The sequence below is a fragment of the Trachemys scripta genome, chromosome 8, assembly GCF_013100865.1.
Source record: "Trachemys scripta elegans isolate TJP31775 chromosome 8, CAS_Tse_1.0, whole genome shotgun sequence".
NCBI lineage: Eukaryota > Metazoa > Chordata > Testudines > Emydidae > Trachemys > Trachemys scripta.
Genome location: NC_048305.1, coordinates 97,261,946 through 97,273,690, shown reverse-complemented (window position 1 = coordinate 97,273,690; position 11,745 = coordinate 97,261,946). Strand labels below are relative to the sequence as shown.

Sequence of the window (11,745 nt, the reverse complement as noted above, 5' to 3'; positions counted from 1 at the left end):
CCTGTTCAAGAAAAATACATTTGAGTTTGAAAAAAAGGAACGGAAATAATGATTCCAGTGTAATAAGATGCATGCAAAATATGATGGTAACTGTGGGTATCAAAAAGGGGAGATTGCCTTTTAAATGAAAGGCAAAAAGGACCCAGGGTTACCAACCCTCCAGGACTGTCCTGGAGTATCCAGAAATTAAAGATTCATTTTTAATTAAAGATTATGTCATGTGATGAAACCTCCAGGAATATGTCCTACCAAAATTGGCAACCCTAAAATGGCTCCAAGTAGATTCCGTTTCTATGGCCAAAAATATCCCTTTGCAACCACTTTTGCTTTTGCATGTGTAAATCAGGTGTGTTACTCTCCAATCTGCACATGCAAATGCAAGGGATGTGCCCACAAATGGTTGCTTGTGCAGAATCAGAGGCCATGTTTTTGCAAACTTGGCCCTGTATGTCTTCTTTTCAAAGCCACGCCGATTCATTGTCATGTCTTGGACCTGCAAGAGCATGGAAAAGGGATGAAAGTCAACATGCTGCACTCACAACCCCAGCAGAGTGCTTACTTCTATCCCCAGCAGGAGATCTGCCCACTTAGCCCTGGTGGAGTGGAGGGCTCTATCTCAGAGTAGATCTGGGCCCCAGAGTGCTGGAGATGCCAGCTGCTGGAAAGTGCAGAACTGTTCTTGCCCAGATCCTTGGAGGATTGCTGTTCCCCCACTTTCTGCAGTTCCAACAGCACTGATATCTATGCACACTACCTCTTACTGGAAGGTGAGCTCATCCTCTCCCCTTGCAGAAAGACCAGCAGGCTCAGTTGCGACATTGTAGCTAGTGGTTGTGGGCACACCAAGGCTCTGCCCCGCCCTGCCCCTGAGCTGAGCTTCTTCAAGTTCTGGCTGCACATGGTGCTTCAGGTGCCTGCCTGGCTGGGGGTGCCATGGAGCCCGAGGCGGCAGTGATGGCGGAGAAGGCAGCTCTGCGCACCCCCAAGTGCTCCCGCTGCCGGAACCATGGCTTTGTGGTGCCAGTGAAGGGCCATACGGGCCACTGCCGCTGGAAGCTCTGCCCCTGCGACAAGTGTGCGCTCATCACAGAGCGCCAGAAGATCATGGCGGCTCAGAAGGCGATGCAGGGGCAGGACCCGGATGCCCCACCCAGGGAGATGTCTCCGCCTGCGGCCTGCACCCCGGTTCATGGTAAAGGTCGGAAGGTTCCTGCAGTTGGCCCCAACGCCTCTGAACACAGCAGCCACGTGGCCGGGTGTGAAGGAGCCAAGACCGCCCCAGCAGCCAGCAGCAGCAACAGAACCAGGACCCGCCGGGCACTACCTGCTCCCAGCTCCCCGCTCTTCGGGGACTTCGGTAGGGACCAGCTCAGCATTGGGGTGTCTGTTCCATAGGCCTTCACTCAAGATGATTAACTTCTACCTCTGTGTCCATCTGTCTGTCTGTGTCCATCATTCAGTGTCTGTCCATGTATCAGTGGGTACTGCTGGGTCAGTGTCTGTCCATCCATCTTCCATGCCTGTCTAGTGCCTCAGAAATATTTAGGGCCCAGGTGACCTGTTCCCCAAGGCTGTTGAAGCTGCTCTCACTCGACTTCCTGTTCTGGGGACGTGTTTGCAGGCGCGTGTGTTTTGTATGCAGTGCTGCACTTATTGTTGGTTTTGCAAAGTTTCCAAGCTGCACTCATGGACTTTGTAGCCATAGGAGCCACCCTAGGCAGCTCCTCAGCTTGTTTCCTTGTTGCAAAGATGGATTCATGCTACTAGTCCTTGTTTAAGAGGGAAATGAGTCTGTGACAGGACCCTGATTATTCCGAACAGCACCTTGAGCACTTTCTTCTGAGCTGTGGTGTTATTTTTACATTTACAGACATGCCCTCCAGCAAAAGCAAAAGAAAAAACCCCACAGAAAAACAGCAAGTACAGAGAAATTGGGGAGTTCCTGCTGGAGTTGCCTAGAGCAGGCTTTTTATGGTGGCAACATAAAAAAAAAAGAGAAGAAAAGCTCCCGAGTTAGATTTATGTAGCTCAGACTAGATTTGGCTGGAATCCGTTGGTGTAAAAGTTTATTTTGTGTTTAAGAACAGAAAATTCCTATGGTCATTTAGTCCATCACTTCTGACATTGTTCTCTACACAGTAGAGTCTGTAGGGTGTGCCTTGTCTAGTCCATCATTATTATTTATTAAGACTCCCACTGACCACAGTAGTCATTAGACTGGGCCCCTGGAGAGCTAACAATCCGGAAGACAACACAAGAAAGACCAGATGCTCTGGAAGATGGGGAGGAAGGAATCGCTTTAGATAGTTCCAGCCCTGCCTCATCTACCAATGACTATTTAATTTTTATGCTTATGAGCCTCACAAGAAAAGTGGACTTTAAGGAGGGATCTGAATGGATGAGGCCTTGAGACACAGATATAGTCTAGTCATAGATGATGGGGATTCCACTACTTTGGAAGATCACTTTGTGAACAAGATTTTTTTTAATAGCAAAATACATTGGTTCTTTGAAAATTAACTCTGTAGAAATGAGAGAGACCAGGTGGGTGAGGTCAATATCTTTTATTGGACTGCCTTCTGTTGGTGGAACTTCAAGCTTCATGGCTCTGCAGGTGACCTGAAATCCAGGAAGAGCTCTGTGAAGCTCAAAAACTTGTCCCTTCCACCAACAGAAGTTGGTCCAATAAAAAGATATTACCTCACCTACCTTGTCTTTCTCATATCCTGGGACCAACATGGCTACAACACTGCAAACAACTCTATAGAAATTACAGCTATCACAGGGTACAGAGCTCTTTATTCCCTCTCATTGATGTCAGTATTAAATTTTACTTGATTTACAAGTGTAAAAGGTGATTATTTTCTAACTGTTGCCACAGGAAACCAGAAATCAAGCGGTTTGTCATACCTGTTATGGCAGCAGAAGTATTAGAGATTCTACAATCAGTAGTTTGCTGACAACTTGGTTTAGGATGCACAAGGCAGACTTTGCTCTCCCAAAGCTGTATTAACCTGTCTTCCATCACTGTTGAGCTCCCTTCTTTCCTCCCCAAACCTAAATTTTCTAATAATAATAATAAAAAAGAAATTGAATAAGAAGTGAAGGTAAAACCAAAGGGCCAGATTCTGCCTTCAGTTACACTGCCTGAGGACAGAATTTGGCACTATGACTCTCTATTTCTATTTACCTTCAAACTGTTTGCAGTGATATTTTTGCTTGCTTGTTTTTATTTTTCCTCACTGCTTGTTTCATAGCCCGTCCTGCTTTGCCTCAAGAATGTGTTGTCAGCCCGGAATACCTGGAGAGAGAACCTCCCAAACTGTATCCCGGGTACTCTGGTATGTACTCATACCACCCATTCCCCATGGGCTTTGCCATCAATCAGCCAAGCTGCAGGGGAGCTCCAGGGATCCCCCTTCAAAGAGGTTTCAGACATGTCCCTAGCAACCATGGACCAGGGAGTGCTGCTCCTCTGTCAGTAAGTAGTGGTTTCTTTTAATTGCTGCTGAATACATTGCTCTTTGTATTGTAGGATGCGGTCTTGCCTTTAGAGTAGCCATGAAAAGTTAGCCTGGACACTAATTACTTCAGTGGAATCTTGATACATAAGCTGATCAAACCAGGAACAAATAATAATGTTAGAGGTCTGACAGGAACCTAGAAAAATCAAAAGGGTTCAAAGTTGTGGGCCAGATTCTGCAAGCCCCCTGTGCTCACAGCTCTTGTTGACTTCAGTGGCATTTCTGTGTGCAGAGACCTTGAAGGATAAGGATTCGGAGGGAAAATTAACCACTAAAATGTGACCAGTTTGTGTCAGCATAGCTATCACAAAATGTCTCCTAGGTTCCCCAGTGAAATCCTCTTAGTATAGCAGGGCTCGCCCCCCAGGACAACAGGCTGCACGGTGGAAGTTTTGGCCCAGGAAAGATTCAGAGTGGGGCAGATCAGGAGCTGGCCGGAATGGGGAGGGGGCAGATTCGGTGTGGGAGAAGGCAGTACTACTACACTGTGATTATAGGCAGCGACTTCCTCAGTTCCCGGGGTGGGGTGTGTGTGCTTGACCCCTGCTTCGCCCCAGACCCCACCCTCCCAATCCACCCCTTCCCCACCTCCATCCTGCCCCTGCCCCGCCCCGCCTCCTCCCCCCACCTCTTCCTGCCCTTGGTCCTCTCCCTCCCCGCAGTGCTTCCTGCACACTGCTGAACAGCTGATCAGCGGTGGGTGGGAGGGGGAAGGAGCTGATTGATGAGGCTGCCGGCAGGCGGGAGGCACGGGGAGGGAGGAGAAGGCACTGATCTGTGGGGCTGCCGGTGGACGCTGAGCACCCACAATTTTTCGTGGGTGCTCCAGCCCCGGAGCACCCATGAAGTCGGTGCCTATGACTGTGATTCCCATCTGCTGCAAGCCCCCTGGGGCTATGACAGGCAGGAGCAATTTAGGGGACCTCTATAGTTGCCCTAGCCTGTGTCAGCCTCTAGCATCAGCAAACTAGGAGCAGCAAGAATAACTTCTCTTCTGCCACTGCATCAGACAGGGATGAATCTGACCCTAAAATTGTAGATCCATGTTTAAATGTTCCTGACTATCACCGTATGTATAGTATCTCAGGTCATCGTAGCAAAAACCTGCCAACTGAGACACGGCCAAGCAGCCTTTTTGGTGGTGGTTGTTTTTTTAAATAAAAATATTTTAACAATTATCAGAAATGGACTTGGCAAATTAAAAAAAAAAATCAGTTAAAGCAGTGTTTTGTTTGGATTTAAATAAATTCGGTCCCCCTGCATGTTTGCAAGCCAAATATGAAGCAGTGTGCTAGAGTGTGGGAATCAGAAAGTGGCACTGACAAGAAACATGAAAAGTGAAACGGACTAATCGATTTAGGTTCTCCAAAATGAGAAAATTACAAAAAAATAAAATAAAAAAAAATTCTATTGCATAAATGGTGAAAAATATATGGATTTTCCCACCAATCTAAAATAGTTATGTATTGTTAATCACACAGGTAAGAATAATACTAATAATATATTTATACTTATAGTGCTTTTCATTAGTAGAGCTCAAAGTGCTTTACAAAGGCGATCACTATTATTATCAATAGCTTTTCACAAATACTAGTATATGCTAAAAAGCCTGTACTTTCATATTTTTCTGGGTTTTTGTGTGTATCTTTTGTATCTTTCTTTTGGAGAGGAAGGAAATCTCTCTGGCTCCCCTTCATTTTTCTCCACCAAATCCTTCAAAGAGGGTTTAACTTGATTCCCAACAGAGCCTATGAATCTTGCTTCTGTGTGAGACTGAGGGGTTGCTTTGAGAGCAACAGTGTGTGTGAAAACTCTGCCAAGCAGTTATGACACAGTAGAGGGAAATGTGATGCTAAATAGTGAGCCTTCTGCTCTTCTCTCTGCTGCTCTGGAAGGTGGGAGTAGAGGCCAGGTTAAAAAAAATCAGCAGAAAATTTCAACAAAAAATGGGAAGAAATTAGCTTTTGTCTAATTTCATAACAGACAACTTTGATTTTTTGGCAAAAATTCAAAAACAAATTTCAATCAAAAACTGAAATACTTTGATTCAGAAATGCTGTTGTGGTGTCTCATGGGATTTGTATTTCATAATCCCATTCTCATCTATAGGCTAGGCTCCCTAGTTGGACAATCTCTCTCACAATGAGCAGGGTCTCCCCTGTAGGGGGATACACTACCTCGGTGCATCATGGGAGGTGTAGTCCCAAGGAGCCCTGCCCTTAGAGAATGGGGACATGGGAATTGTAGCACATTTGCTTCTGAAGTGCTACAGCAGCATATGTAATTAAAATATTTCTGGTTCGGGGCATTTGGTTTCTCAACAAAAATTGACATTTTTTGCAGAAAGTAGACACTTTATCTGAAAAACTGTGTTCAACTGAAGATTTAATTTTCCATCAAAAACCGTTTCAACAGAACAGAAGGTCAGAGGTCATCTGGAGGGGGAAGTTAGTGAGGAATGGGTCAGTGGGGAAAGGAATCTGGGGAGTCTCAGAGAGCCCAGGTTGCAACCTGAATGTCTACACAGCAATTAAACAGCCCCATAACTTGAGCCTGAGCCCCATGAACCTGAGTCAGCTGACATGAGCCAGTCACAGGTGTTTAATTGCAACACAGACATATCTTCAGTCCTTGTCCTCAAAGGAAACCTGCATAGTACCTTCAAAAGATGAGCCTGGGAGCTTAAATTCATAACTGTGCTAGACACTTAAGCCATGTCTACACTACAGAGCTTACAGCAGCACAGCTATACCAATGCAGGTGGTGCCACTGTAATACCTCATGTAGCTGCTCTATGCCGACAGGCGAGATTAAACTACCCCCAATGAGCGACGGTAGCTATGATAGTAGGAAAAGATCTCTTGCCGACATAGTGCTATGCACACTACCACATAATTATGTTGCTCAGGGGGGTGGACTATTCACATCCCCAAGCGACATATAAATATCTACTTCCGTGTTATTGTGTCAGTCTCCAGCCATTGCTAACAGATGCTCTCTTTTATGAGGACTTCAAAACAAAACAGGAAACAACAGAGCTGTGGATTAAAAGTGGCTCCTGCATGTACACAGTAATGACTGACTTCTCATAAAATTTCATACGATTCATTTGGCATTAAGAATCCCTAATACAAACCAGGAAATAGGTCACCAACAGCTGCCATTTTTTAGTTATGGATCCATATTAAGTGAGTCATACGAAGCCTCATGAAAAAGTGATTCATCACTGCTTATGTGAAGGACCCACTTTTAATCCACAGCTCAGTTTTGGGACTTTACCTAAATTGCAAATGCTCATGAATCTGGCAGCACTGGTGGAGCCAAGGTTAGTAATGCCTGGAAATATGGATTTTAATTGTGTGTCTCATTAATAACAAGCACTTCCTGCATTTGTTGTGTTCTATGCTGCAGGTGTGTTTGGGCCAAATCATTATTAAATCTTTACTCAGACATTCATATTCCATTGCTGGTGTAAAATTTATATTAGACAGGTAGGCTGCCTTCAGTGAAGTTTTGCCCGAGTAAGAATTTTGTGATTTCCTGTTTAGCAGGGTTTTAACAATAGAAAAATTAACAGAAAAATACTGACCAGTGAAGTAAAGCATGGCCTTTCATTTTAACACAGCATATGTAATGCCACTGATTTCACTGCATTTAGTGTGGAAGTGAGGATGGTGGTTTGATAGGGTGGTTAAGATAATATCTGGACTGACGGAGCTTTATTTTATGTGTTCGTGCAGATGCAAGATGCAGGTGGAGATTTCCAACAAGGTTACTACCCTACGCTTCCTCAGTTTATACCTCCGGGCTTTCTGCCAGGGATTCACTACATTCCACCACCCCTTCCACTTCTGGCTGAAACACCCAAGGAAGCATCTGGTAAGTAAGTGCGAGGTGAGTGATATTATGCATGAAACATATCAGATCTCAGGGAGCTGTTTTATATGGTAAAATGTATGATATGTCCTGCTCATTGGTATGTAAAATACAACAAACGCTTTCAACTAATTTGTTTTCACTTTGGTTGGTAAATTCTGTGCATTTGTATCTTCCTTAAAAACTGTATCATGGCCCTCTAAAATCAACAGGAATTTTGTGCCTGGAAGGAGAGCAGAATTTTACCTTTATTATCTGTAATAAAACCTCTCAAATGGCTCTAATTTTCATCCCAAAGTTGCATACATTCCACCCAAATTAAGTGGCCTCTCACTGTTGTAGTTGAAAATGATGTACATCAGTAATATTCATTTCTTCAGAAACTGAGGTCACAGAAAATTGTGCACACCAAAGGGCTATATCCCACAGCTATTTACATTTTCTGCTTGAATAATTTTTTATGTTCCTCGGTTTGGGTCTTTGTCACATGCTGGTCCCACATTTGGGGCTTGGCAGGTATGTCTGTAATGATTTTTTAAAATTTCGGACAAGTTTTCTATTCAAATACAGCCATTTGTGGCCACAAGAGGGAAGAACTGCTCAAAGAATAAATCACCAGTACCAATAGAATGAAGCCCCTGGGTTATGCCAAGCTCTAGTTCAAAATATTTGTATGTGCACGTCTATATTTCTATGCTTGGCTTATTAGGGAAAAATGAGAATCTGATTAAATGCCATGGTCTTGTGACAGAGAATGTGTCAAATAATTTCCCAATAGGTGAAAGAACGGGGTAAGTCCAGCATCTCTTGAGTAGGGGTGGGGAATAAATAGAAGAGTCATCTTCATTTCATCAAATAATAGTGATTGTGGCTAGTCATAGTATTTGGGACAGATGAGAGTTTGTGAGGATTTTTACTGTAATCATCAACATTATTTCATTTGAATCAGTCATTAGAGACAGAGATGGACCCAGGGAACGAAGTTTGGTTTCAAACTTTACCTGGGTTTGGGGATATTTGTTGGATTAGAAGTTCTGGCTCAGGCCAGTTTCAGGGATAGTCTAAGCCGTAAAGGTCAGCTCTTGAATCAAACTTTCCTAAAGTTCCAGGATACTAGGAGGCTGGATTGGGAGTTCTAGTTCAGAATCAGGGTTCAATTTTGAGTTCTGGTCCATTGCTAGTTAGAAGCCAGCCTGAATAGTTAGAAATTCTGCACTCAGGTACCTGCCTGGAGCTCACATTGAAATCAGTGAGACACACCAACATGTACCTGACATTAGAATTTGATTCTAAGTGCAGGACTTACTGGTATTGCTATTAAAGGGCCAGTGTCCTCATTTAGCACTTTTTTGTGGTTTTTCTTTCAGAGTGAGGGATACAGGGAAAATTGACTCGGCCATATTGTACTTCAGCTTCCGGGGAGTAGGAATATCAATGGTGAATCAGTGAGGGATTATTTCTGTAGGAGGTTACAAAATAGCATTTCAGCAGAAGATACAGAAGTAATGAGAGGAGCTACAGTGAAACTAAACAGTGTTTGATTCCATTTTTCAAGATGCATTTTGTTCTTGTTTCAAATCCGGTGAAAGACTAATAAATAGTGAAGAAAAAGTGAAAAACCCACTGAAAATCAGAGCAGACAGACCCATAGGGATCTTGTCAAGTTCAAACTTACTTTGTTAGATCATTTGTCCAAAGAGAGCTGCTGGACTCAGGTCAAACTGGGGCTGTCAAGGTGGCAGGGGCTCGTTGTGTAGTCTTTGGCAAAGTAATTAGGAAAAAATTGATTTAGAAAAGTACAGCAGGAAAAAATATGACACTGAGCCTCTGGCCTGATGGGAATTCCAAGACAAAGGGAGCTACAAACATCATAGGAGAGAAGGCTTCTCCTAGGCTAACACAGTTGCTGGAAAGAGTCTTGAATCATAGGCCTTGCAGCTAAATGACCACGGTCTGTATTCATTCTCAGTCAGGTTTTATAATGGTAACTTGTAATATGTACCATGTTATTATAAAATTGAATATCTCAGTAATTCTTTTGACATAAGAGACACTACGCTATAACTCTTGCTAACTCTCCCAGTTTACCCATCAATGCTCGTGCTGAATAGTATCTAAGGGCAGAAGCTGTTACCAGGGTTTTTTTCTTTAAAGAACAGTGCTATGTTGGTGGGAGAGCCACTCATTGGGGGTGGATTAATTAAATCAGTGGAAGAGCTCTCTCCCTTCCGCTTAGAGCGGCTACACTAGAGTTTACAGCTGCGCGGCTGTAAGCTCTCTAGTGTAGCCATAGCCCAAGAAAGAATTGTGTAATATAGGAAAAGGAGAGAGCTATAAATACAAACTAGTAAGTAAATTAAGGATTGAGATTTCCTTCTGTTTTATGGTCTGTTTATGCAGTCAAGGCTTTTGCACCTTCAGAATTGAAAAAGTGGGCATGCGAGAAGGCTCACGGTCATTAAGGTTGTAAAATAGCTCACATTACAATCCTGTTTTCATATGCACTTAAATTCCTAAAATACTTGCCAAGAGGGGAAATTAATGCCCTTTGCCATTTTAAAACAGTCTCGCTGCACTTCTTGAGACATGGCTGCAGCAAAATCAGCTGGTGTTTGAAATATGAAGCTTGACCTAGACAGCCATAGTCCTCATGATCTCAAGTGCCTTTGACTTGTTTGAGGGAAAAACTGGTTTGGATTAACTAAAGTTATTTTATATTGAGCATTCACAGCTAAAAAATTTGAGTTCTATTGGATGTAATGTAAATTTCAGTGCAATTTCAAAAAGCACTACAGTGTTATATTCTGCTTTTGTGTTTTAGCTGGCACCACTGATAGCCGGGATTCTGGGGTGATTTGTGAATGCAGCCAGCCATCTCCTCAGGAGGAAACCAATGGAGACCATGCCACGTATTCCAAACATTAAATGTATGTACGTGTACTAGGGGACAGCTGCAGAGCATGCAGCACTCTCTCTCAGAGAGAATATCATTAGTTAATTTTGGGCTAGATTGACACTAGCCCTAATGCAGCCACACAGGGCAGAAGAGGGGAGTAAGCCCCCTACGTCACTTCACAGTTGCATTAGGGCTACTAGAAACACAGTTCTGGCTCCCTTACAGTGTACAGCCCCAGGGCTGCCATTGCTTCACTGGCTCCTACCTTACCAACTGGCAAAGCTTTTCCAGGGCTACAGTAAATTATTCCCTTCTGGAACAAGTGGAGATGAGGGGAGGAATTGTGACTTCAAGGTACAGTTCCTTCCCTGAGGCTTGTCTACACTGTAGGTTATGTCAGTATTAACTTATGGTGCTCAGGGGTGTGAATAAGCCACTCCCCCGAGCAACGTAAATAATACCGATGTAAGTGCCAGTGTGGACAGCGCTATGTCGCAGGAGAACTTCTCCTGCCGACACAGCTTCTGCCACTCACGGAGGTGGTTTTATTGTGCTGATGGGAGAGTTCCCTCCCATCAGCACAGAGCATCTTCACCAGACGCAGTGCAGCTGCGCTGCTATAGCGCTTCTAGTGGAGATTAGCTCTTAGTGACACCCCATGGTTGGGGGCTGAGCATAAAGGCTCAATCTAGCCCTTCTATGTTTAAGGCATTGTTCAAAAGTGTGTTGTTTGTAGGTCTGTTTGCTACCATGAAAAGCTAGTTCTGAATATTGTGGAACAGTTAAGTGATGGGATTTAGTGCCTGAAAATTAAGTGATGGCAAGAGGAAGAAGGTTTTGGCAGCGGATACATGTAACAGAGTCAGGGCTTGATACACTGGAGTTCAGGTGGGCTTTGGAAGCTGGAAGCATAATAGGTTAGGGGCACTTGTCAGTGAAAGTAGTTTTGTGGAGAGTCTGATCTTCTATACTGGCATCCAGTGCCCCCTCATCACCGTCCAGATGAACGCCAGGCCCTGCTGCCTTTACAGGGCACCTTCACTTTAAATTGTGAGCATCATAGCACATAGGTAAGTCTGGTCACTCAATCTCCAGGATTTTGTGTGCCCGAGACACCCTGTACATCCATGGAAACATGCTATGCTGGGAGCCCACACAGTGGAAGCTAGACACCAAATTTGATTTATGGGGTGTGTCTGGGTTGCCCGATATAAATGGATTGGAATTGCATGGTGAATTCCATAAAATGTGGAGAGATTACCTAGCCAACTGGTTATGAAGTAACTAGGGCAAAACACCAGTTTCAATATTAAATCAGCTAAACCACAAAATATTATCATCTATGGACAATAATGTTTGAATAATAGTGAACGGAGTATTCTGATTTCTGTACTTTAAGAAAATGTGTTTTGTAGTAAGTAGATCAGTTGTTAGTGTTTGAATTGATTT

General features: G+C 43.7%; 1 protein-coding gene across 1 annotated transcript; it reads left to right on the top strand.

Annotated features, from left to right (window-relative positions):
- Positions 1-903: 903 nt before the first annotated feature.
- On the top strand, positions 904-10,830 carry DMRTB1 (DMRT like family B with proline rich C-terminal 1). Its single transcript, XM_034779901.1, has 4 exons — positions 904-1,357; positions 3,258-3,481; positions 7,265-7,403; positions 10,222-10,830. The coding sequence occupies exons 1-4, from the start codon at positions 934-936 to the stop codon at positions 10,323-10,325; spliced, it is 891 nt and encodes a 296-aa protein (XP_034635792.1). The 5' UTR covers positions 904-933; the 3' UTR covers positions 10,326-10,830.
- Positions 10,831-11,745: the final 915 nt, after the last annotated feature.

Excerpts from the sequence above, each read along its gene's own strand:
- DMRTB1 (XM_034779901.1), top strand. The coding sequence starts at position 934 with ATGGAGCCCGAGGCGGCAGTGATGGCGGAGAAGGCAGCTCTGCGCACC. Across the intron at positions 1,358-3,257 it reads CCCGCTCTTCGGGGACTTCG|CCCGTCCTGCTTTGCCTCAA; the intron begins GTAGGGACCAGC and ends CTTGTTTCATAG. Across the intron at positions 3,482-7,264 it reads GGAGTGCTGCTCCTCTGTCA|ATGCAAGATGCAGGTGGAGA; the intron begins GTAAGTAGTGGT and ends GTGTTCGTGCAG.